Raw genomic sequence first — 26,546 nt, 5'->3', positions numbered from 1 at the left:
CCCTAAATACCAGAATATAAATTCCTGGAAAATTTTAAAGCAAAAAAGGACAAAGCATGTTGCAACTTTTAGCCCAGGAAGAGTAGCTATGCCCAGTGGCTTTGCTAATGGGGATCTAAATAAACATAACTAAAACTTCCTTTATTGTTGGAACAGTTGAAAGCAGCAGTCCCCAGACTAGAGTGAAACATAAAAACTATACATGTAAAGCCCAAATAAATAAAATGAGGCTAGTCAAAAAAAGAATTGTAAAAACAAAGAAACCAAAAAAAAAAAAAAAAAGACTTTATTGCCATTTTCCACTATGGATTATACAAGGAAAGCTGAAGAGCAACAACGTAAGACTGACATCTGAATTAAATACAAAAAACAATGTTATTTATGTTCTCCTTTACTCAACATTCAGCTACAGAACAGATGACTGCCAAGGCCAACTTCATTGCCATCTTTCGGGGGAAAAAAAAATAAAAATTACTTAAACACCTGTATTAATGCAAACTTTATTTACAGGAGAAAATTAAAACAATCACTGCCTCCATGTCATGCTCTTTAGGCCTACAGACATAGAATGAACTTTCTTCAGCTGGATAAAGGGCCGTGCATATACAACAAGTTTGGTTAATGCGCTTCGAAGTGACGGCCATGTTGGCTCTACAGTCTTGTTCTGCTGTTAAATAAATGAGGGGAGGTGTTAACAGAGGACAATAGATACAGTATTTACAGCCAACTGAAAACCCACAGCACAGTCCAACACACAACTGCAGCCCCTGTACACAGCTCTGCTAGGTCTGGACTTCCTAAGTGATGCAGCTCAGGAGCCAAGTCTCAGTGTACCACCAAACATCTGTTTTGATCACAGCTGATCATTTCCAGTTTGCACTTTTCTCTTAAGGAAAGAGAACTGAAAACCACTTTAGACAATCACTTACTAGAAGGCCACAACAGAATTATTTCAGAATGAAACTAAAAAGTTTCCTACATATTCTATTATCGGCTGTGGCTTTTAGAGCAATTTCATTTTGAAGTATATGGGGGGAGGAAGATGGCAGGGGAGGGCTTGATGTCTTTGTGGAAATGCTCTTCAGGACTCTAGACAGGAAACGCATCTGAAATGGAAACTTTAAGTTGGGCTTTTATGTTTCGTGTGACATTTCCAAATAGACATCAACATTATCAACATCTGCTGGCACCAACAAAAAGGAAATGAATATCCTGCGCTAGATGGCCCCACTGAAAGAACTTGAGGTGAACTTGATGGGAAGTACAAACTGATGTTGTGTTCAGTTTCAGCCAGAGAAAAAACGTCACCTCGTTACAACATTTCTCCACCCAAATACAGCAGCGGCAATGTGGTATGTCATGGTGGAAAAGGAAGAAACATTTGTGTTTTCCTGTGACCACAATGAGAAGCGCTTCATAACACCTAAGTGGTTAAGAAACTTTTAAATATGTACAACCGGTGTTGTGACATTAAAGAAGAGACAAGGGTTAAGTTCTCTATGTCATAATTATAATGGAGTGAAAAGTGTACACAAGAGAGACAAGGAAAGGGAAGGCTAGGACAGGATGGGAGGGTAGAGCAGGGGGGTGAAGTGGGAGTGACAGCTTGGATGAAAACCAAACTGCAGGGACACCACTATACAGAACACACCACATCAAAGCTCACTGAGACATTAGACTCAGCGTTGTCTCTTCTGTCTTGATGGTCAACACTTAAAATGTTTTTATGTAGGAATAAAACATTAATGAGTTTGAATCGTGGCTAAAAATGCTGATGGTTTCTGTAGTCTGACCGTGGAGGTTAAAAGAGAAAGAAAAAAAACAAACAAACAAACAAACAAAAAAAAAAAAAAAACAATTCCAGCCTCTTTGCAGACTAGGTTCAGTCTGAATGTGTTCAACTACACTCAGACCAGGGTGTATCTAATTTCTAACAACACACAGGCACAGTGGGTGGAGTAAGGTTCAAAATCAAGGGTGTGTTTTACTGTTGCTACCAAATTTGTACATACAGAAGGGGGTGGGCTTTAGAGTCCAAGTGCTTTATACTTCCATCTACCCAAACCAGAACACAGAGCAAGTTAAAAAGGATGATGTGTTTTTTACGACCAGTTGATTCCACAGGCTGAGTGGATGAGACAAAGTGGAGAGGAGGCTGGCGCTCATTACTGCCGGTTGCTCTTGATCCTCTCTAAACGTTTCTTCAGATCATCTAGGTTGGCTGCCGGTGAGGCTGAGCGTGTGTGCGTGTGTGTTGGAGAGTGGGAATGTGCGTTATGTTCCTGCTGGTACATCTCTCTGGACTCTTTAAGCTGAGAAAGCTTGCTGTGGAGCATATCGGTGGAGGAAGCCACTGATGGCTTTGATGACAGCAGGGAGGAAATGGCAGGTCGCTGCTGAGACTCGTCCTCGCTGCCTCCAACACCCTGATACAGTGAAAGAGGAAGAGGAGGAAGAAGAAATTGCATTAGTTTCTATTACATACAAACTGGGCAAACAAAATTTAATGAACAACAAATGACACTTCAAGTTATCCATATTTATAGTTCTATTGCAATTTCAATTGCAATTCAATTGCAAAATTGCAATTTCCCAGTCCGGGATAAATAAAGTATCTATCTATAACTTGGCCCCCATAACGGTAATTGATTTAATTAATTTATTTATTAATTAATTTATTAAAAGTAAATTCAACAACAAACAGTTGGGATTTGAGAAATATATAATTGCACTTGAACTGAAAAACAAATTTTCAAGACACAATTTTTATAAATGATATCGCTTTATATTGCTAATTCATGGATTTTTTTAGACTCATAAATCTGATAAATTTGTATGGAAAGGTTTTTCCATACAAATAGCTGCCAGTTCAATTTATATTCAAGACACTGGTATGCAAAGAAGCAAAAGCTAACACTTGGTTTCATCAGCAAGTTACCATTAGTGGATCAGGTAGCATCTACAGTTGCCACCTTCAAGTTTGAATTGTTCAGTTAATTAAGTTGTTGAGTTCTTACTTCAAGTAATGCATTTTTCAGGCCCATGCCATGCTAGTATTTGGTTCATGCATCTCTTCACATATTGTTTGTGTGAGGTGAGCCACCAGCTCTTCTCGCCTCATCTTATTTTCCATTTTTCGAGTCTTCAAACATCATATACCCTAAATATTTAAAGTCTGTACAATTAATTAACTTGTAGTGCTCTCTAGTGGACAACACAGAACTTGTTGACATTCAGTTTCTACATTTCACTGATTTCTTCTACTGATGTTCTTGTTGATCATCAGCTTTAAATGCAGTGTATCAGACTAACAGAAAAAAAAATATTCCATTATATGTTCAACAAGGCACTTAAAATTTCACACAGATTCCTCCCATTTCAATTGAGATCAAATTCAAATGAATTTACCAAATCCATCAAAACCCTACACCCCCAGATGGGGGAGTGCAGCAGTATGGCCAGACAGAATCTTGTTTTTGGTCAATAAGACGCAATCGCAATTCAACAAAGAGACACACCAAAAACATCTTTGGAAAGCAAATGTTTGGATGACACCAGAAATGACGTGCGTGAGTTCACTAACCCTGGAGGTATTTTCCAGTCCTTGTCTCTGTCTCAGGATCTTCAGTCTCTCGTAGTAAACAGCTGGTTTGAGCTCTTCATTGTTGCTGCTTAGACTGGAGTCGACACCATGCTGAGGAATCACTGCAGACACAGACACACACACACGGTTACCACAAACTCCTGACTTTGAGCTTACTAAAGCCCAGAGTGCAAGCTATCAGTTGTACCAGCTGAAGTCTGGATTCGAGTCTTGCCCTCTCTCTCAGACTCAATCATGCGAAGGCCTCGCTCCACGTAGCTCTGGAAGAACTGGGATGTGTTTTTGAGGAAGGGTTCCAGGTCTGCATCTGAATACTTCTGTTTGTACTCATAGAGCTCCGTCAAACCCTGTGAAGAAGATTTAAACATTTTTCATGTTTTTCACACTCTTTCTTGTAAATAAACCTTTAATTAAACCCTTTGGTTTGCACCTATAGCCAGAGCTATAACACAAAAGCTGCTGACCTCTTTAGTGTTCTCCTTGGAGCCAATCTTCTTGAAAATTTCAGACAGGATGTCACTGACCTTTGCCTTTGACATTCGATCCTCCTGTGAACAAAAGGACAAATAAATTTTTACACTTACACGACGGAATTCATACAGAAGGAGAGATTGGCCACTTTAATGTTTCTGTTGTGCCACTCACCATGCGCAGACCAGACTTCTCATTTCCTCGGTCACTTTTGAGTCCTGACAAGTTTCCAGAGTGTTTGACCACCCGTCTCAGATGGGCCTCCAACTCAGACTCATTCCGATTGTCTATCATTGAGAGGTGGTCCAGGATCTGTTCATTATTAATACACATTGTTATTATACAATTACCAGACCTACACTAACTACTTAAAAAAATAAATAGGTATATATCAGGATTCAAGCCATTTGGCCAGAGCATTTAAGTGTTACCTTGGCCCCAGTGAGCTTGCAGAGTGTGTGTAAGAGAGTTTTGAGAGTTCTGTGTGGGACATCACTCTTGAGCTGCTTGAGTTTCTCTTTGGGGAAAACTTTCATGAAGTTGTGGACCTCCAGCAAGATCCGGTCCAGGTTGATGTTGTTGATGGTGTCTGGGAGAAAGCGGATCATTCTCCACAAACACTGAACACACATAAGCAAAAGGACAATCAGCCTGAACTGTGTGGTAAGCCACTGCATTACACACAGCAGGGTTGTAATGAGGTTGGGTGTTTCCTGTTCCGTGGTGGGATCCTCCTTACCTTCATAATCAATTCAGAGAACATGGGGGGGCCAGCTGTTGCGACTAAACTGTCTTGAAGCAAAACCAGCAAAGCACTGCAAAGACGAAACAATGGTTAATTTATAGAGTGGATGCTGCTTTGTTTTTCCCGGTCTAAATGGTAAGAGATCCTGACCCAGAAACTGCTTGGTAACCTCTTTGAAACTCCCATATGTTGCTGGAAAACATTTCTGGCGAGAGAAATGTCTGGACTATTACTTTCACCACTTGAGCAAACTAAAATGGGACATTTAATTTTTATGTGGACTATTTCTTCATACTAACATGATCATGTTGGTCTGGTCTGACTTCTCCAGGACTCTGATTACCAGCAAGTTCACAGATCTGATGACTTGCTGTCCATCTTCTATGTCCTCCACTCTGCTGTCCAGCATCAGTGTTATCAGACCGTGCATCAGGTCCTTCAGCACACCCATGGATGCCTCTCTGGCCAGAGACTCCATTGCGAACAACTGACAGTGCAGCAAGAGGAAGTTCATGTTAGTGCACAGGCTTTTAAGCACCTTCACAGCTGTTGTTTCTGTAGTATGTGACATGTCACATTAACAATAGCAGCAGGTAGTGACTCACAGACAGCATGTTTCCTATGATGCAGCTGTACAATTTGATGATGTCCTTCTTATCCAGTCGGTCATCAGCCATGTGTGTGCTGTAAATGAGCCTCAGCTGCATGAATGTGGCAATGAGGAACTGGTCAATGTGTCCTGACATGACCTCTGCTTTGTCTTCCTGCCGCAGCACCTCATCAATCTGTTGACAGCAATACAGATATTTTTATTTGTGTATACTGATGATGTCAAAACAGTGTGTTAGACCAAAACACTGTCTGTGTGTGCGCGTGTATATATGCAAGATTTATACCTGTGCCAGTGCCTGTATGCTGGTGTTGATATCACCACTAGCCACCTGAGAGATCACAAAATTGATGGTAGAGGCAGTGCTGTTGTGTAGGTCATCAAAGTGTGGGGAGACAGAATGCATCCTTCAAAGCACAAAAATACAACATTATTCACTTGGATGTAATTGTGTTTCGGCATTTTATATTTTGTCAGTTCTGAGTGCATTTACTTGGGTTCGGGGATCATGATGGGCTCCAGCAACTCATCCAACTTGTGTTGAACAAGGTCTGGCAGCTCACACACCCTGCTCTGGTCCATTTCGATCATATCCAGGTCTAATTGGAACTCTTTAGGAATGGAGGGGTGAGAGGACTCGCTATGCTGGGTGTTCTGACGGGCTTGGCTAGAAAGAATATATGAAAGGAAAAGAAAATGAATAGGCTGAGCAGGGAGAAAAAAAACAAACAAAACAAACAAACAAAAAAAACCTTTATATACAAAATCCACAAAGCACCATAATTTCTTAAAGTGCTCATAGTAACCTGCTATCCCAACAGGACACTGTTCTATAAATGCAAGCTTATTTAGAGATTCTAGTTCTTACAACCTCACAGTGTAGAAGGCCGAGCCTGTTGTCAGACATAAAGCTGTTAAGGCTTTTTCAGGTGAGCTGAGAACCATCCCTTAGTTACTAAGGGCTTTGACTGCTTGGGCAACTCATGATGGATTTACCTCTTAATTTTATACATTCTACAATTACCAGTTATGTCAAGTCTGACAGTGCCCAATTACAACATATACAGCTGGTAAAAACGCCACAGGTACACATTTTACACCTTAGATGTCTCAACAATAGATATTGTTAAAAAAATAATAATAATAAAATAAAATAAACAAAACCATAATAAAGAGTTGCCATCAGTTTTTTGTGCAATAATATAAAGTATACCAGTGATGTACCTTGTAGAAAGAGAGGGCAGTTGATTCATAAATACTATATGCTTAAAATTCTCCATTTGGACCAAAAGTTCTGGATGGAGGAACGATGCTTATTTGCAGTGATGGCAGGACATTTGACCGTTAGTCTGGTGGTTAACGACCATGACAGCCCAGAACAAGATGAGACCTCCCTCTCCTACCATTTGAAGAGGCTAAGCTAAAGGTAAATGGACTTCAGTGATGATCAAACTATTCTGCCCTTCATTATGAATGATTGTTATTAGTTTGCATGCATTGTTACAGGGACAACACAGAAAAGAAAAAGAGGAAAGGAGGAGGAAGAGGTACTCACATCCTATACGTGCGATACATTATCCTGCTCCGAAAGGAAGGCAGGCAGAGAAAGGAGGAAAATCACATAGGTAGAAAGATGAGGGTTAAGAGATTGACAGAAGAGGTGAAGCAGCTGACACATCAGCCAGCCAGAGACACAAAGAATGAGGTTGGTTTTACAGACAATGGACAGATTAATGCCCAAGGTAGGGCTGTTGCTATCGAAATTTTAGTTATTCTATTGAAAATTCCATCGATTAATTGAGTAATCAGATGAAACATTTGTTTAGTTAAACAGCAATTATAAATATACATGAGAAATTAAGTCACTTCACCTAATAATGAACAATTGCTTTCCTTTTTTAGACAGTCAACATTTATCTTTATCATCGTCATCAAGTCTTTCCTCCAGAGAGACAGAGGGCATTTAAGCCCCGCCCACACTGGAGGGGAAAACAAGAGCTCTCCATTGACTTTGTATTGTGTGAAAGTGTCTCTTGTCACTCTCTGTGTGCCAGCAAATACAAACAAATGGCCAAAAGCTGCTGTGTGGTAGGGTGCACTACTAACAGCGTAAACACCAACATAAGTTTTTATAAACTACTGAACAGAGAGAGAGAAAGAAGGAGAAAAAAAAAAAAAAAAAAAAAAAGAGCCTTTAAGACGAGAGAAGTGGATACAGGCAGTAAGACAAGAGGTGCCATGGTCGGTTGCACATCAGCTTTGAAGACCGGGGAATTGAGTGACAAGAACACCTGTGGTCCAGGCGAAATACCATGCTATGTATTAAATTAATTTTTTATTTATTATTCATGTATTCATTTATTATTTATTTATTTATTCAAATTAATAGATTCCTCAATAATTTTTTGTAATCAAGGTACTGGAATTATTCAAGGAATCATTTCAGCCCTGGTCCCAAGTGTCTGTAAGAGCAACTCAACATGCAATGACTGAATAAAACAGGATGAGAAGACGAGCAAAGATTTGTTGGGAACACAATACAAACAATGAAAAAGTTTATGGTACAAATCTGACTACAATTAAGCCACAACTGTTGGCAGCAGATGACAGAATGGAATACATGCTTTGAAAGGCAACTGGAAAAACTGGAGTTTCAAAGGATGAAAACATTTCACATGTGACTTAAAGACATCTTGTTTTACACTCAACTGATGTCCAATGGAGCAAAAGCATTTTAAGAAAATTTTCATTATGCATAATTTTTTTTATATAACATTATACTCTATATACTTCTATTCTTGATAATTTCTTTACAATACAGTGAGCTGCCTCCTACAGTTTGTAAAACTTTTTTCATGACCATTCTCCCACTATTGCTGGAACAATCACTCAAGTAATTCAATGACTAATAGCGATTGTGTACATTTTTCTAGAATCCAAGCTTCATTTACTTAATTTCACCCACATTATACATCCTCTGTTTCACATCGAAATGACAGAAAAGAAGAAAAGCTTGAAAATGTCAAAGATGTGGGATCATTTCAAGTTGGAAAAAACAAGGCACCAAAAAAAAAAAAAAAAAAATCACTGCAGTGCATCCCTTCAAATGGACTTTGCAAACAGTAACAGCACATCCTCCATGACACAGCTCTTAAACTGAAAGCAATGAAGTCAACAGAGTGGAGCACACAACAGAACATTACATAAACAAGTTCATTGAGTGCTACTTGAAATGAATGCTAGTAGGAATGTATGGTAATTGCAGTTTGTGAATAAAATCTCATTTAAAAACATCAATTTTAAAGCATGTTTTATCCTTTTCTAATTTTTACCATAGAAATGTAATAAGGCAAAGGAATTTATTCAGTTACTTGATTAATCAATGAAATAATTGATGTACTTAATTACTAAACTTATTGACAGCTACAGCACCACTTCCCACACATGTTGCACGCACATTTGACCTTATGTGGTTAGGATGTAACTGAATAAGTACATTGAATTCAAAAGAACAGCAAATTTAATGCAAAAGATGTCAATTCTTCAAAATATCAATGATTTAGTCACTTTTTTTATGCACCTATATACCTCTAAAACACTGTCAGTTTTTATGTATTTTGTTTTTGTAATACCCTAACCCTTTTCGCTATTTGCACAGCAAGCTCTATGACTTGCATGATCGATTTGGCCACAGTTTTGTTACACTACATGCCTTCCCCGTCACAACCCTCCACATTCATCTGGGCTTGGGCCCTGCAGTAGCCTACCACTGATTTGCGCTGTGGCTAGGGTTTGAAACCAGGCCTTCTACCAAGAAGGTATACAGCTCTACCACTGAGCTGTGCCATTGTTTTGTACAATAAAATATATGGACTGAAATAAGCTGATCTACTGCATCGTTTAACTGTGAAATTTCCAACACTGTAATGGAATTGAATGTGTTGCTAATAAACTGAAGTGCTTGAAGAACATAAGCCCGCTACCTTGATTTTATTTAACTCAGCTTCACGTCTGATTTCATGAGACAATGGTAACTTACTTGAGTTTATTAGGGTCTTCCTGGGCTGGTTTGCGGAGGAAGGTGGCATTGGGATTAGTTGGATGCTCCCTCTGAGACCTCTCTGTTGTACTTTGCTTAGCAGGAGCTGCAGGAGTCTTCTTGGCTGAACGTTTAATTCTCTCCTCCAGCATGCTCATGTCTTTTTCAGACAACTGAAAAACATAAGGAATTATTTGTAGAGAGCAGGTTTTGGGGCTGAAATAAGTATGAAAATTGAATGATTTTTGATCATACATTTCCTATTAGTTTATAAACTTGGTCCCCGCAGACATTGTATACAGCCACCACAGTATTCAAAGCAGCATTGCGGACAGAAGTGTCTCTGTCACCAATGTGAACGGCAATTTCCTTCAAAGACTTAGCTGGAGTCGGTTGGCACACGTTCATTCCGTAGCCCTCTATCAAACAGCCCAACTCTTCCAGGCATTCTGAGGACAGAGGGAGGAAACAGTGACAAGTTAGAATATAAGTTTGACACACACAATTCTCTTACATCTTACATGCCCTTCCCTTTCAGTAGAAAGGGAAAAAAAAAAAGAAAAAAAAAAAGAATGTTTTATACAGAAACTGTTGTTTTAGTCAATTAGCTTACTGTGTGTAGAGACATACCAGCTCTCTGTTTAGAATTCTTAGACTTGGTTCCATCCATCAGGAAAGGAAAGACCTTGGATGCTGGGTAAACTTTACACAGCATGGTCAGGATTGCCCGCACATCTTTGCGAACCACATCCTTTGATTCACCAACCTGAGGAAGAGAGAGGAAAGTGAGCCAAAAAACAGCTTCACAGTGGTTTCTTTTATCATTCTTAGTGCTCACCTTGAGTATAAGGTAAGGGACAAAGGAGGTAGCTTCATATTCCGTCAAGTGGTAGTTTTCTCTGTTCAACATGGCAAACAGAAGCTTCAGGTATTCCAGCACCTTCATCAAAACTGTGGTATTAGTGTCAAAGAATCGCAGGGTGAACCACTTCAGGATCAAGTCCAAACAGCCAATAGTGGCTTCACTCTCACTCTCCAACCTCTGTTAAATACAAAAATGTACAAACTTTATTACCAGAACACATTTACTCCTAAAACACAATACTACTTGTATTACAATATCAACCATTACCTCAATCATGACACCTATAGCCTTCACATGTCTCTGGAAGTCGAAGTGAAAAAGCTCATCTTGCAGCCACTTAGCAAAGCAAGTGGACATTTGAGTCTTCAGCTGCTCCACATACTCATCTCGAGGAGTAATAAAGTTCCATTTCAGGATCTACAATTCAAAAGAAACAGCAAGTTCACCTTCAGGCATTGATTCACATTAATTTAAAACCACGAGTGATTTTTCCCCCTCCATAGCAACATCATTTAAATAGATAATCAACATTACCATTCTTTGGTACAACTCAGCTATAATTATGAGAAGTAAATTTTTCATCAGTTCAAACTTTACAATTAAACGAATGATGCAAATATGCATCAAAAAAGTCAAGAAAAAGGTTCAGAGGGGGAAAGGTGCAAGCAGTAGCAAAACAGTTGGCGGGAGGGGCACGGTATAATGCAGGTGTTGACCTGTGCAGCAGCAGTTGCAAGCTGAAACTTGGAAAACATGTTATGCGCTTAGGTTTTCTGTGGTAAAGTAAGTCACCTTCAGTTGCTTCTCCTCTTTAATCCTCTGTTCCTTAGCATTGGGGATGAGTGTGAATATTGGCCCGGACTTATCTTCTTCATCCCTGATGCCCTTAGCTGGAGGCTTCTTACCCGCTGCACCCTGATAGTTGTGGCAAATATCACAATGAGTGCTAGGGCAAGTGAACCTGAGGATGTGTAACAGTAATTAAGGTATAGCCACATTTCACATTTCCAGTGAGTTGTCAGTGACAGTAAAAGTAGAAACAGGAGAGAAACAGAAGATCTTTGTGGAGGTTAATGCACAATGTGGAGACATTGAAGTGACATTATTCCGAAAAATCCAAACACTGAATGACGCATTCATGCACTGTGCTGACTTGAGACTCTAAAGCCGTGAGTGACCACAATTCACGCTCCATTTCTGCAAGCATGCATATACTGAACAACTGTGTTAAAACATTAAACAGATGTTACCTCACAAATGTTCACCATGTGCATTTGATTATGTGATTATATATTTTGTGGCAAAATAAGCGATTTGACGAACAAAGGATTATACTGAGCCAAGATAGTACCAAGACAAGGCAGAGGGAAACTGGCCGATGGTTAATAACTATCAAGTGTCTACTGAGAAACTCTGTCCATGTTAGCTGCTTGTAGAGGGTTTTAAAGAGTAGAAGATGGGAGATGAAGTGCAAAGAGATTTTGAACTGAGTTTCACCACTCTTCATAAGGACATCTGTTACACATCTACCTGTTGACCACCAGCGGCAGCCTTGCCTTTGCTGGGGAGCTTTTTACTAGCATAACTGTCCTTGTCCTTGGAGGAAGGGGGAGGGACATTTTCCTCAGGAGGGGAGGGAGGCTGGATGAATAGAAAAACCATGGTTTATACTCGACTAACAGGAAATGATGAAAAAAAGAAATTAAGAAACCTATGTAGCTCAAAAGCAAAATGGCCAACAACTTAAGCACATTGGTGATTGGTGACCATGAATATTCAGACTGATCCAGAACTACAAATAGTGTGTAGTAATTTAAAAGTCAATCAGTGACACAGGCTGGATGTGTACTCATTATTGAAATGTACAGGGATTGAAATTCTGTCTTTTTACAGTTCCAGTCTGGCTGGCAGCCATTAAAGTATCTATTTACCAGCTCGCAGTCTGTCCCAGTGTACACCCTAAAAAAATTTAATAGGAGTTGGACCCAGACAGGCATACCTTCTTCGCGGCAACTCCTCCTCTGACCTTCTTCACTTCAGGTTTACTGTCATTCAAGTCCTCACTAGCTGGCTGAGACCTGGGGGCTGTAGAAAACAGGCACAGGTCACAGGTCACACCCTTAAACTCCGCTCAGTAAATTCCCTAAGATGTTTGTTTGCTTTTTTTAAACAACACTGCATTTGCTCCCACATAGACAAGGTTAAGCTAGACTTGTTAAAATTGTCCACTCTAACCCTAGCATTATTAGGATAGGAATATCGGAGGATAAATGTTAGAATGATGAAATCCCAAGATTTAATCGCCTCTTCCAGATATTACAATGTGTTTTTTTTTTTTAAGTTTTCTTCTTTTATACTGACAATGTTTTAAAATTAATTGAACAAGTGATTCTCAAAATTCAGTTGGAGCAATAACTACAACATTAATATTATTTAATTAATATATTATTTTTGGGAAGCCCTGCTATGAAATTTGGCATCATGAACAGTGGGGAGATGATCTCTGTGGGTACAGATGGAAGATAAGCTGTTGAACCACAACCACTGGTCTTCATTTTTCAAAGTCACTTTCGAGAAGGGGGGGAGGTCTCAATTTGTATTCTCCAGTCAATCAAACATTACACATTACCTGTGCTGTTTTTTGTTTTGTTTTTTCCTTTGATCAAATATGCACCAATTTGGACTGTTATCCATTCATTTATTTAAGTAAGTTCACTGCCACCATTAGCACAACCACAGAGAGAATGAGACGAGATGCCCAGTCTAACAGGTGAAAGTCTCAAATCAGACTGTCCTCTCAGTTGTGTGGACCCTGTTAACTGCTTCCATATCTATATAGTTCAGTGTTTTTGAGGGAAATACCCATGGAATTTTAGACTTATACACTGTCAAAAGATGCAACATATTTACTGAAACTCACCCTGAAATAAGAAACAGATAATATTTCTAAATGTCATGTCAATGATTCATTGTGATGCATTGCAACCTGAAGCAACTTTGCTTTGCTCTGCAGACCCTTTGCCCCCTCCAGTTTTAGCAGGAGCAGCAGGTTTGGCTGGCATGATTGCTCTGGCCTTTTCCAACAAGGCTACAACCTGATCCTTGGAAGCAGGCTGTAGGATGAGAGAACAAAAACCCCAATATTGCAGACAAATCAACTGTGAATTACGAATAAATGTGCATTAAAATGTATCAGTTCAGTACTTTGAGTTTCCCAGTGGCCTTGGCCATTTTGTCATAACCCAGGTGCATCATAAAGGTGGGCAGGGCATCCTGAGCTTTCTTCCTCACATCTCCATTTCTGTCCTCCAGGCAGGCATAAAGCTGAGGGACACAGAGCATCAGATCCCCAGGTACTGTCCTCAAGGTGGGCAGCTTCTCTGCCAACCAGCCAAGTACCTGTGTGACAAAGCCAGTTTTTTTATCTGTGATCTGTATCATGAAAAGTATCCATATAAGCAGAATACAAGATCGGCCTCCTCAAACAAGACAAACTCTGTATGTGTGTGGATACCTCCTGTCGTAGGAAGGGATTCTCTTTCTTCAGTTCCTCTGCCAGGTCTTCTCCCTCTAGCCATTCCTTCATCCCAGTCTGCTCCACCCAGGCCTGCAGAGTGGTCATGGCAGCCATCCTGACATTGGACTGTAAAGAGATGTATCACCATCAATAGATTTCTAGCTTCTCTTCAGATTAATCTTAGTTTCCATGTACAGGGATTACAAATCTCCAAAAGTTGTAATTTACAGTACTTTTCATTTAATTACCATGTCACTGAATTCTAGTTCTGTTGTTCATAATTACTGTATACTGACTGATTAGATTGATTTTGAGTTGTTGGAAAAGTTCAATTTTAAATTAATCTATTTCTGGTAATTTGATCACATTCCTTCTTTGAATTAATACACAAAAACATCAATTTAAGTAATGAAGATCACCCAGGGAACGTGGCAGTGTAGTGTAATGTCTATTCCTCTTCATCCCACCCCCTAGTGTTGCATATGGACACAGAGCCTTACTGCTGATGGTGCGTTTTTGACTTCATTGTATGTGCCCAGTACCTTGCTGTCTCCCAGTACAGTGATGATGGGGATTCCCAGTGGTTTAACATGCTGCTTAAGTCCAGGTCCCATTGCTGCAGCCAGCTGCTGAAGAATAGTCAGGGTCTGCTGGACCTAGACACCATAAAACAAATTTTATTCACCTATAATTAAATTTATCAAACCATAAATGATCGATATTATCTAAAAACTGTTTTGTTGTGAAGAGCAGTTTGCAGTGCATGGACAGAATGTGGAGAGAGTGTGAATGTTGATATAATTATTATAAACAGGAAAGCCTCACTATCTTACTAACCAGGATCTTGTTGGAATCACTGAGTCGTCCTTTCAAGGTAAGCGGCAGCTCTCCAATGTTTGCTGTGATGAACTTGGCCTCTGATATGATGGCTGCAGTCTCATCCAGACCCTCCTTCCTGATTTTCCAGTTCTTATCCCCAATTTTGGACACCAGATCAGAGGTGATTTTGTCACTTTAAGAACCGAAAAGCAGAACCAAAGTTAAAGGTTGTTCTGTTTTTGTGCTGATTTCAGGGGTTTAAGAATTAAATTTGTTATTTATTTAATTATTGTTAAGGTTACTACAATAACATTAGTAAGATTAAATCACATTGATGGTTAATTATTATTATTTATTTTTTTTTTTTTCAAACAAAGGCTTTGTCCCGTTTACTCACCTGATATCTGTTCTGGGAAGTAAGTCCATGATATCCTGTCCTCCTGCATCTTCTTCCTGCTCTTCTTCGTCACCCTCCTCCTCCGATGCTGCTTTCTTGGTGAATCTGACTGGAGGTGGTGGAGACTGGCCCTGCATCTTTCATGGGGATAAACAAACAAATCTAAGTTTTCCTCACAGGTCACTCCCTGTATGAAAGCTGTTCTTAAGAGTGATCAGAAGTTAATTTTCAGTTTACTTGTGTGTTCTGCTTGCTGTCTTGTTTGATGCACCTCACAAGTGTTTACCTTTTCAAACTCAGCATCAATCTGTGCAAGGAGAGCAGGTTTCTCATCTTCAAAAAACATGCGCAGAGGAGCCCCCATGTACAGGTACATCACTCCAAGCAGGGTAATGGCTGCCGTCCGAACGGCAGGGTTAGTTGCACCCAGAGCAGTCTTCACATTGTTTATGAAACCCTTCACATTGACACTGGAAAGAGAGAGAAGGGTAATGATAAACAGACATCTTTAAGGTGCTGTAACAACCTTTTCTGCTTCCTTGAGTAGAAACAGTCAAACTTTGGTCATTTGAAATTTTGTGAACTTTGTAACACATAGTTGTAACAAATTGCCCAAATTACTATGGACATTACCCAGCAAAGCCAAACTCCTTCATGGCATTAGCGAGCCAGTTGAGAGTCTCTGCCTGGTTTTTGGGATTCTTCTGTGCAAATGCCATAGAGACAACCTGAAAAAACAGAAACCTTGTAAATACAGTATACCTAGGTGCATCTTCCTCAAAGTTTGAAAACATTGGGTAAAAACCTGTTCTGCAGTCCATGGCAATGAGCAGGCCTCTCCAATAGCTGTCAGTCCCTCTTTTGCATTACCACCACATTTAATGTCTCCAACTTTATCCACTAAGCCGTCCAAAACCACATTCGCAGATGTCTTTGAAAATGTCCCTCTCTGAGCTATGAGAGCCACAATGCGCAGCTTCATCTGCATCACCTATACACAGATGAGACATGGCATCAAAAAAAAGATACATCCCAGTAAAAGGCATTTACTGTGGGTGTGACCAAAAGGAATCACCCTCGTGATTAGAAACTGTAGTTTGAGGGTAGATTGGCATGTTTACCACCTTCTCTACACAATCCCATTTATATGTTTTCAATGATCATATCATGACCCCCAATAAATATACACTGGTATAAATAAAAAGAAGAAATGAAACAAAAACTGCAATTACAATAAAAAAAAATAAAAAAAAAACAAACAGATGCTGAAGCTGAATATGAGACAGTTACCTGAAAGTTGGTCTCCTTCCAGCCTGGTTTCTTTGCCAACATTCTGACTAAGGCCTGGCAGGGCATCTCCCCCTTGTCCATAGTCTCAACAGCCTAGACACAAAATCGATCACAAAATTGATCTATAGATTAACATTTCTACACATTATGGTTTCACAAGTAGTGGCTCAGACTTTTTCCATTGCTTAGTCTATGAACCAAAAATCATTATAATGGCTTCAATCAGGATGAGGTCTCACTCACACTCACTCTCTGGGCTACAGTTAAACAACGGACATTCAATTTACATTCACATTACAAATAAAAGCTTTGAATTTTAACAACTGGGAAACTAAAATAAACCAATAATAATAATAATAATAATAATAATAATAATAATAATACGCTATCTTCCAACCATTGCACTTACCCTCTGGAACTCCTCCATACTAGCTAGCCTCTCCTTCCAGTTGGCTGAATCCAGCTGCTGGAGACAGGAAGCTGGAAGCACATTTGCTGCCAGCTCCTCACACATTTCAGCCTGAGGGAAAGAAAGAAATAGGGGAGAGAGAAGAAGGGAGAGAAAAAAAAAAAAAAACAGTAAAGTTTTCAGAAATTCCAATAGAAATATGATATGATATAAAATCATCTTAGAACCTTTGAGATATCAGATCTGCAGATTAGTGCAGTCTTACCGATAGTTCATTCTCTGTGCCTTCTTTACTCTCAGCTGCCTTCTTGCTTTTTCCAGCACCCGCAGAGGTTGGTTTGCCTTTCTTAGAGGCACCTGCTGATGACTGCAAACACAAAACACTTCTGCTCCAAACAGATTCTGCCACTTTGATACTTAGTCATAACATGTATGCATTCAGCAAAAGTGAGGACCAATTATCCACTTAAGTTTCATATATGTGAATGGCTCTGTGCATACCTTGCTGGTGCCAGCACTTTGTGTCTTCTTGGATGGGGCAGAAGATTTGAGTGGAGCTTCAGCAGGTGGAGGAGCTTTAGCTGCAGACTTCTTGTCCGCAACACTACCACCTCCACCACTTCCTCCTCCTGCACCCTTCTTCCCTCCAGGCAGTTCAACTTTGTCAGCACACTCTTTTATCTGTTTTCATACAAAACATGGAACACCCCTTTTGCCTTTAATGACAAACAATTTGGAATTAGCTACCACCGTTTTCATCTTTCATCACCGTCCCCACCTTATCCAGTTTGAGTTTATCCAAGTCAGCCAAAAAAGGATTTACAGCTTTCTCTCCCACCACTTTCATGGCCGTCCCCAAAGCTTCAAACGCAGCATCACGCACCTCTGGGGCAGAGTCATTTACTTGCTGTGATAGTTGGAGAAAAATACAAGTGGTGATTTAATAAACAGCATTTAATGATACTCTCCTTGTCTGTCATGAGCAATAATGGACTCTTACAGGCCATGCAGCAGCATAAGGACATATTACTCCCAAAAAGCAGTACTTTAATTCTAATTTTTTGTATTTTATTTAATCCTTATTTCAATATCAGCCTAACATTGAGAGAACAATAACAAAACAGTTATGATGTATAATGTTACCAAGGCAGGGAGGTAACAATTCTTTTAATATATTAACGTGTGATTTTTGTACCTTAATGAGAGCAGCACAAAGGGGTTTGAGGATGCTCTTGGGTAGTGTGGCCTGTGTGCAATGCCTGAAGGAGCGTGCTAGAAACAGAGAAGCCTGCTGCTTAATAGAGGGGTTTTTATTGTCCATCACACCCAGGATGTCTTCCGAGAGGTTCTGGAGAGTGGTCTGGGGGAAAAAAGAAAAAAGAAAAAAAAAAAAACAAACAATAAATTAATAAGAGAAAACCAAACCAACTTAGATCAATGCATCCTCTCAAATGCATTAGAAGCTGGTCTGGAGAGTCAGACTGCCCTACACTATATGAATGTTCACAACAGTTGAGTGAATTCATGATCAGCCAACTGAGGAATGACTTTTGAAAAGACTAATCATCATTAAAAGGAACTTTCACAGCTAGAAAAAGGACTACTCTTAAATTGGGCCATCTTCATTATAGACACATGCGATTACTTTCAAAATGAGAGCCCTAGTTTTATTCTTCTGGAATACAAGGATTACAGAAGACATATCATATCTGCGCTGGAGTGACTCATGGAGAACACTCACCACAACTACAAGGCTTGCAAACAAGCCATAAAACTTGAATCTAAATCTTTTAAGCCCTCCCTATGCTGTTACCCACAACTTATCTTAGAATAGGGTTAGGGTTAGAAAAGAAATCCTCCAATTTTCCCTTTCACCATTATAACCACAAGATATATTTCATCAAGTAAAGATTTAGTAAAGAGTAAATGTCTTTTTCAGAAAACACCTGCTGCACACAAAAAAAAATTGAAATAAAAAAAAATTGTCAGTTATTTCAGCAATACATGGTAGCTTGCAGCTTGAGTCAAAAATCCATTCAAAACTAAGTATCAAGTCCTTGTAATTACACCATACTTACAGTGAGGAAGATGGCATCAATTGCTTCTTGCAAGGCTTGGACAACCTGAGGCTTCTTCTCCTTAAACTTCTCCAGAATAGTTGGAACCACCTAAAGACACAAAATTAAAGGAAAATTCTGAATCCCTTTTCTCACATTTGACCCTTAACCCTTATTGATCAGATTATAATTTCAAAAGTTCATAGTACCTACAGCTTCCACATTTATAGGGGGAGCACACACTGCCAGGAACCCTGCATGACGTACCAAACTTCTCACTCCTTCTCAACGCATCCATAACTAATTTATATATTACAGTTACTACTCTACTTATGACCTGGAGCTCAGATTTTGTTCTGCACGCCTTTTCTGCCTAGTACAAGTTCACTGCTGCCCACACAGCGCAGCATCGAAGCCCATACCACACAAACATCACAGTTCTTTGTAATTGCGTTAGCGCCAAGTGGTGCTCTGTTAGGAAATGATACGAACGGCCGATCAGAATCTAACCTTTTCTTAACTTGGGGAGTGTCTGTACAGTACAACACCATTTCGTCTTTCTGTTGCAGTTTTGTGTCATTTTCCCTAATGCCTCAGAGTTAGAGTATACATTTCTATCCATGTCTCTTTCTACTTAAGAGCATTTAAAATTCTTGTGAGTTATCAGTGATTTTTTTTTTCTTTTTCAACAGCACATCTATCATTTTGTAGGAGTTTCAGGTAGGAGGACCCCCGGGCCGAACTTTGCTGGGTATATGCTCAGACAGACAACCAAAAAAAAAAAAATATATATATATACTTTTATTATGCAACTGCCACATCAAAAAGCTGTGAGGAAAAGGTGCAACTAAATCTGTTGGGTGCAATTAAATCTATAAAATTAAAACAGAGCTTTGGTATATGAGGGCAACTGATATTACCAATATAAGGTTAGCCGTGCCTTTACATTAGTAGAAAATGGATGCATCTGGATGCATAGATGATTAGTTACATATTCAAAGAAAATAGCGCAACAAAATTACATTTTCCCAGTATTACTTTCGAAAAGTGTTAATGTTCTTTCCTTAAAAATTGTGAATGTCTGAATGCTGCTGTTGCCATTTCTTGCATAAAATTTAAGGAATAAAATAAAGTTCTTTGTGCCACCTGTACATAATAACTTTCTTTAACTTACTTGTCCTGAATATGTTCCAAATTTCTTCCTGAGACCAGCGGCCAGTCCAGCTAGACATTTAGCTGCCATTGACACAAGCATCACATTGGCATCTTTCCCAACAACCTGGAACATAAAACCAGTAAGTGAGCAACACAAGTCTTCTTAGACTCATGTTTAATTTATGACAAGAACTTTTTGAATTATCACTCATATTAGATATGCTGGCAATTTATATAATAATAATAATAATAATACAAAATTTTTTGTCATTCATATTCATTGCCCCCACTTTTTGGGAATAGTTGTTGAACTTCCACACAAGCACGCCCAAAAATTTCAGTCTTTACCTTCTTTAACGCTCTGACAAGGTCTCCATAATCTCCATTCTCTAGTTTGGGGTTTTTGGCCAGAGCTTCTACAGCCTCCAAAGCTTCCTTCCTCTCCTGCCATTTTTTAGCTTCCTGCAGAAGCAGACAGCCCAGAGAGAAAAGTCAGTTTCTGTTCATACATTCAGCCACTGGGCATACACTTTTTTTTTTTTTTTTTTTTTAAATACTGTTTATAGATGACTTAGGGCCAACATTTGTGTAGTTTACACAGATTAACCCACAATTTTTTCATAGAAGTCTTTAGGCATTTTGGAGAGAATCTCCACAGCTTCCAGCAGTTCATAAGGATCCACTGCAGCCACTGTTTCTGCCACATCTTCCCCTGCAAGACAAACAGGCTCAGACATGGGGCCATAACTCTTAACAAAAGCAGCATTTTGCATATGTACACGGTTGCTACCTTCTTAAACTTACCATCAGACTCTGCTGCACCCTGGGCTTGCTGCTGTTCAAACTTTGCCCTCAGATCCTGCTGGGAACGCAGGAACCTGGTTTGCTTGGGAGGAGATGAAGGTAGCTTCACCCACTCTTCTTCCAATTCTTTAAGCTGCAGGGACAGAACAAAAAGCTTTGGTTAATTTAACCTTACTCAAAGCTGAATATTAAAATGGGTGAGTGTGTACCACAAGTGTGTCATACCTGTACAGAGTTGATGTTCTGCAGTGAAGGCCTCAGAGCATCTCTGATCCATCTGTAGATTTCTACAGCAAGCAGCTTCGCTTCTTCTCTAACCGCCTTCTCCCTGGACTCAAACTGCTTGGGTAAAACCTTTACTACTGGCTTCAATGTTACTATCTTTGATCCAAACTCACTATGGGAAGACAGAGGATGAAAAATTCAGTCATCAGTCACTTCATCAGTCCTGTGGAGGCTAACTGTGTAAAAGGAAAAACAATGCTTTTATGTTGAAAGTTTCTGAGAGTAGACATTATGAGCAAGGAAAGTGTCACCAACCTAAGTGCCTTCCTTAGTGTCTCAATGCAGGCCACCACTATCTTGGGGTTCTTGTTGTCCAGTCCTTTTAAAAGCTCATCCTGAACAACCTCAGCCTTCTCTATCTCAAAGTACATCAGACAGATGTCTGTACCCAACTCCTTTGCTCGAGCCTTTGGTTGGTTGAACACTTTAGTTACCACACCAGACACCACCTCACCAGCCGTCCTGAAAATGAAGATGATCGATGCAAACACAGTCAATCAGAACACCACTGGACCAAAGAAGACATAAGTTTGAAAATGATGACTTTTCTGAGTCTATGTAAGAAGAGTTTTCTAAAAAGAAAAATAAAACTAAAATACAAAATAAAGTTAATGCAAGTGTTTTGCCACTAGACTGAAGAGCAAGCAATTTCACTTTAGCACTGATGAACCAATAGTAACAGTCAAGTAAGACTTCACTCTACAACCCGGAAATTCACGAAAATTTAGAAAAATTAAGTTCAACAAATTTTAGAAAGAGCAGTTTTTTGTTGTCAGTTCAACCACCGAGGACAATCTGAAACAATATCTGGGTTGTGCCACAGTGTTGGGCTGGCTCCACTCTACATCATTGTCAGGCCACATTCCTCTATCACCCCCTCCTAGCTGGTCATCACATCCCACATCTCCCTTTTTCGAATTTATTTAGTGAACAGTCCACAGGCTGATCTCACGCACGCACGCAAATGGTGGCACGTGGTGTCCTGAAGCCTGCTTTGCTGGCAAAATAACAACTGGAGCTGATGCATACAGCATCAACAAGATCAACTGCCAGGCATCTCATCATGAATGACAACTAGAAAAGCATCACATTACCCTGCCGGAAACAACAGAAGACAGCTCTACTGCGAGTTAGACAAAGCTTAAAAACTTAAAGGGTGGCAAAGATTTTTGATGAAACTTTTTCTCAATTTAAAGCCAAAGAGAGTTTTCAAATTTTTTGAAATAGTAATATAAAAAATGGTTGTGATGTTCAGATATTTGATTAGGCCTTAAATTACAATTGTTTCTCACTGGTCCCCAAATGCTACAGTACGGTGCAATCCTTTTATCATGCCAAGAAATCCCTGCAGATTTTATCCATTAACATATATACACAAAAGTTGCTTACTTTCCAGCTACATGTGCATTCTCAATAAAGGCCAAAGCAGCTTCCAGGCCTTTAAGCTGAGCCACAGCATTAGAATCAGTGACAAACTTCTTTATTAGTCCAAGGTATTTCCCCCACTCTTGACTCTTCTCATCTTCTATCCTCTGAAACAACTTCAGCGCCTCTTCATAACCATTCAGACGGGCTTTCCACACCTGGGGGAAAGAAAAATAAAACAACATAGGTAAAAGAAAAGGGTAGGAAATAGATGGAAACATACAGAGAACACATGAGTCTAAAAAACATTAATTTTTTAATCAACTATTTTACTACTGGCATTTAAAGGTTTACTGAGATCCAACTTGGGAGTCATTGTTATCCCAGTTTTTGTGTATAAGGGATCTTGATGAAAGAGCCAGCTATTCTGCAACTTACTAATGTTGCAACACAACATTAGGAATACAGCATTAGGAATGTGAGATAGCAGGCTTTTATACACAAACAATGCTTATTAGTAGAAATAATTAATTAATGGTCTGGATATTTTCAAAGGATTATCAGGCAAAGTACCAGGTATAGATTATCACCAGCCTCCACCATCCAGATTGAGTTTGAGATGATATTGGGGTGGTAATTTTCGGGGGAAATTTTTTGAGAAAAGGGTAAAAATCAAACCCCATAAACAAGAATTGTATGGCATTGCATTGTTTACTGTTAAACGCTTACAGTATAGTATACCAAAATTGATGTCATGCTTGATTGATTTACAGATAGATGGTAAAACAGATTGGCTTTGTGCATTAGTTTAATCCCAAACTCAAAGATTTGGGGGATAAGGATGCAATAAAACAGGGTGAGTATTTATAAAGCTAATCAGACAGCTGACGTGTCTGGGTTAGTTGTGAATGTAAGACATGTACAGTCCAATAAAGCTGAGACAGTTAATACCAGCTAGAAACTAATAACAACTAGCCAGTGCGCACTGTCATCATCAAAAAGGCATGCATGTTTTCTTTGGAAGAGTCAGTAACATCTCTGTTCATTATTTGAAATCTTTAGAAAAACTGAAAAAGTCACCTTGTGTTCACATTTTTGGTCGATGGGAAGCTTCATCCACTCACTATCGTCCCCCATGATGGCCACTCAAGGGGTGGGCTTCCCCAAATGTACTCAACTGGAAAACAGATTATACAATTACATTTGCGATTCATCTTTACTCTGACTGCAGTTCACTGCTGAAGGAATTACTAAAATCAAAATCGTTGCATCGTGTCTCAACTTGGACATTTTCTTGAGAACATCAACACCAAAGACAACCAAAATTACACTTTTTTTTTTTTAAACTCAGTTTAAATTGTTATACAACAATTACATAGAACATTATTACAAATTACCCCAACATTATGCCAATTTCCTTATTGCCAAGAGGTACAACTTTATAGAAGTCTTATGCACAAGTCCCAATGGCACAGAACTTAAAAACCTTGAAGGTTATTTAATAGCAGCCATTTTCAGGTTAGTCCAAAAATAAAAAAATAAAATAATAATAATAATAATAATAATAAATTAAATAAAATAAAAATTGATAGATAGAACATAGCACATAAGTTATTTGCTTTGTTCCAATAAGCAGAGGGTTAAATAAATGTGAAACATTTGAAATTACCTGGTTTTCTGCAAGGATTAGTCATAAATTGTGATGTTAGCCTGAGAAACATAACTTAATTTAGCTCAACACTATTGTCAGGATGCCTGGTGTGAGCATCTCTACTGAATTGTGATTTGAGTTCTGACTGCACCACTTAAACTGTCTGAATGACTTTGAAGTCATTCTGCAATAGATTTACTTAGATGCTAAATCTTCAATCGACTTGGAATTTTCCTTTTCCAAGAGGATAATGAGCTGTTCAAGCTAATAGGCAGAAAAGACTCTTTGTTATGATATATGGGTAATTGCATATTTCTGTTCAGGGAATGGCATTTTCCCTGCCATGTTGTGGGGAGTCAATCTGCGTTTTGCAACTATCGGGTGCACGCTTCCTCCATTTTATTCATGGCTAAAACACTATATCACAGGCAACCATGATTTAGACAAATGAACAGAAATGTTTAGCAGCTGCACTGAATCCTTTTGTTGCTATTTAAGTTCTTTGTTAAATTACTGATCAATTGACGTTGCATCTTTGGAGTTATCTACTCCGGATACCAATTTGTCAAGGGAGTAACCACTGTATTAAACTGTCTCCACTTAAAAATGACTTGTACAATGTATGATTACATGAATGACTAACACAACTGTCTGAATTCTTTAGCTTTACTGCATAACCCTTTCTTGGTTTATGCAAAAACATTTATTGAACACAAGTTTGCCATCTTTCTTGTGAGGCCTCCATACAAGTCTAAGTAGTTTCAACTCACACATCCAGTCTTGTTTTGTGTATGGACTCCAGAATTGATGACTCCTAATTCCAATAAGCATTGTTTTTTATACTGAGGAATAAACTTCTCCGCCCTGCCTCCGACATGTTCAAATTATAAATACAATTATTTCTATGTCCATAGAAAAACGGACTCTGTTTGATCATAACTAACATGGCTGAAGCTCTGAACAAATGTAAAGATGAATTAGATCACTGTAGTAGCATTTGTTACTCCAAGCTGGAAGTTTAGTGGCTGTGATGGTTTTAGTAATGCAACAGTGGGGTGGTTTCTTTACAGTCAAAAGATTAAGTTTTACCTTGCAGCCCTGGCAAACAACAAAAATGGTGAGAATTAACACACTGTACAACATCTGTAAATTCCAAAGTTTTGTAGCCGATCTTATTCTCTGCAGTGATCCAAATGCCAGTGTAAAAGCTAGAGATGTTCCAATTGATCAGCCGAAATTAGCCTAAAATAATAGCTTAATTAGAGAACCCCAAAAGCACAGAAAAAGCCGATCATGTGATGTAAATCACTCGTGACTTTTTTTTCCCCCTACATGTGGCGCACAGCACACACTCTGCTAGATTATAAGTAAAAGATATGGAAGTGATGATCATGGCAGTGATCAGCAATCGGCAGATCATGATTTTGGTGATCTGTAATTAGTAATCGGGCCCAAAAATGCTGATCAGAGCATCTCTTGTAAAAATCCCATTATTTCTTGAAAAGATGACTGGGTTTTTAAAAACCCCAGTTTTAGAAACTGCATTAAGAAGACGTAGTATTAATAAGCTCTAAATTGATCACTCTTGCTTTCAGTAATGGAGAAACTGAGAAAAGCTTTCCAATTTTGGTATAAAAGTTACTTATCATGCATTAAGACATCAGTCTATCATGTACTGTTGCCCTTTCAGCACAGGAGGGGGGTCTGGAGGCTTAAATCTAATTCATGCACTGCATCAGTTTCACTTTTTTAAACTCTGGACTGTCTGCTGAGTTTAGTAATATAACCTAGTAATAACCACGCACCATGCACTCAAGACTACATTAGAGTGAAACGCAGTCCTGGGTGCATGGTGGGTGTCTATCAATCAGATTGCCCACGCTATGCTATATGTGCAATGGCCCAACCATTGTCCACACGGTCAGTAATAGCTTTTTCAGTTTGCTCAACCCGGGAGTGGTCTGCATCTTAACTAGCAGTCAGCAGGTCAGTCAGATGAGCGCCATTGACTAGCTAACTTAGCAACAACGTCAGTTGCTACGTGCACGTTACGTCGCTGTCTTTAGTTAGCTCAACTTTAGCGGAAGGTGGATGCACCTTCGGCTGTCAGCAAATAATCGTCTTGTTGACATGTCCGGTACAAACTTATTGGGTCCAGAAAATGTAAATCGCGAGGCCATTTGAATGCTAACTGTAGGCATCCGCCGTTAGCTGCTTAGAAACATCCGCGCCAACACAGCCAGGCCTAACAACGCAGTTAACAACGCGAGCTGCACAAACACAAAAACATATCACACGGATTCACAGTCATATACAGATTTTAACTGAAATCAGAAAATAATTGTATATATGGCCAAGTTACCTGGTTCAGACAATACGTCGCTGGTAGTCAAGTTTGATGGGAAGGATAATGGAATTACCAAGGAGCAGCCCAGCCGAGCTTTATACAAGCGTTCCCAGTGA

The 26,546-nt window shown here is 39.3% G+C and overlaps 1 protein-coding gene across 2 annotated transcripts; it reads right to left on the bottom strand.

The window, feature by feature from the left end:
- Window positions 1-270: 270 nt before the first annotated feature.
- ckap5 (cytoskeleton associated protein 5) lies at window positions 271-26,546 on the bottom strand. Of its 2 annotated transcripts, XM_029522630.1 has the most exons (44): window positions 26,446-26,546; window positions 23,513-23,609; window positions 22,457-22,650; window positions 21,323-21,529; window positions 21,008-21,179; window positions 20,783-20,915; window positions 20,590-20,690; window positions 20,327-20,440; window positions 19,998-20,102; window positions 18,845-18,934; window positions 17,962-18,126; window positions 17,545-17,673; window positions 17,268-17,447; window positions 17,032-17,133; window positions 16,767-16,877; window positions 16,358-16,450; window positions 15,873-16,058; window positions 15,701-15,795; window positions 15,354-15,537; window positions 15,068-15,204; window positions 14,689-14,863; window positions 14,394-14,507; window positions 13,849-13,977; window positions 13,539-13,733; window positions 13,321-13,447; window positions 12,334-12,419; window positions 11,865-11,975; window positions 11,127-11,249; window positions 10,602-10,751; window positions 10,308-10,511; window positions 10,100-10,235; window positions 9,725-9,918; window positions 9,470-9,642; window positions 5,924-6,097; window positions 5,717-5,837; window positions 5,426-5,605; window positions 5,120-5,307; window positions 4,815-4,890; window positions 4,507-4,695; window positions 4,250-4,387; window positions 4,069-4,152; window positions 3,792-3,951; window positions 3,584-3,705; window positions 271-2,426 (listed from the first exon to the last, which is right to left on the bottom strand). In XM_029522630.1, the coding sequence occupies exons 2-44, from the start codon at window positions 23,567-23,569 to the stop codon at window positions 2,166-2,168; spliced, it is 6,165 nt and encodes a 2,054-aa protein (XP_029378490.1). In that variant the 5' UTR covers window positions 23,570-23,609; window positions 26,446-26,546; the 3' UTR covers window positions 271-2,165. The 2 variants fall into 2 exon arrangements, with proteins under 2 accessions (XP_029378490.1, XP_029378491.1); XM_029522631.1 differs by lacking the exon at window positions 11,865-11,975.

This window comes from Echeneis naucrates, chromosome 16, assembly GCF_900963305.1.
Source record: "Echeneis naucrates chromosome 16, fEcheNa1.1, whole genome shotgun sequence".
Taxonomy (NCBI): Eukaryota; Metazoa; Chordata; class Actinopteri; order Carangiformes; family Echeneidae; genus Echeneis; species Echeneis naucrates.
Note: the sequence above shows the minus strand (reverse complement) of the source record. Positions and strands in the feature narration are given on the sequence as shown.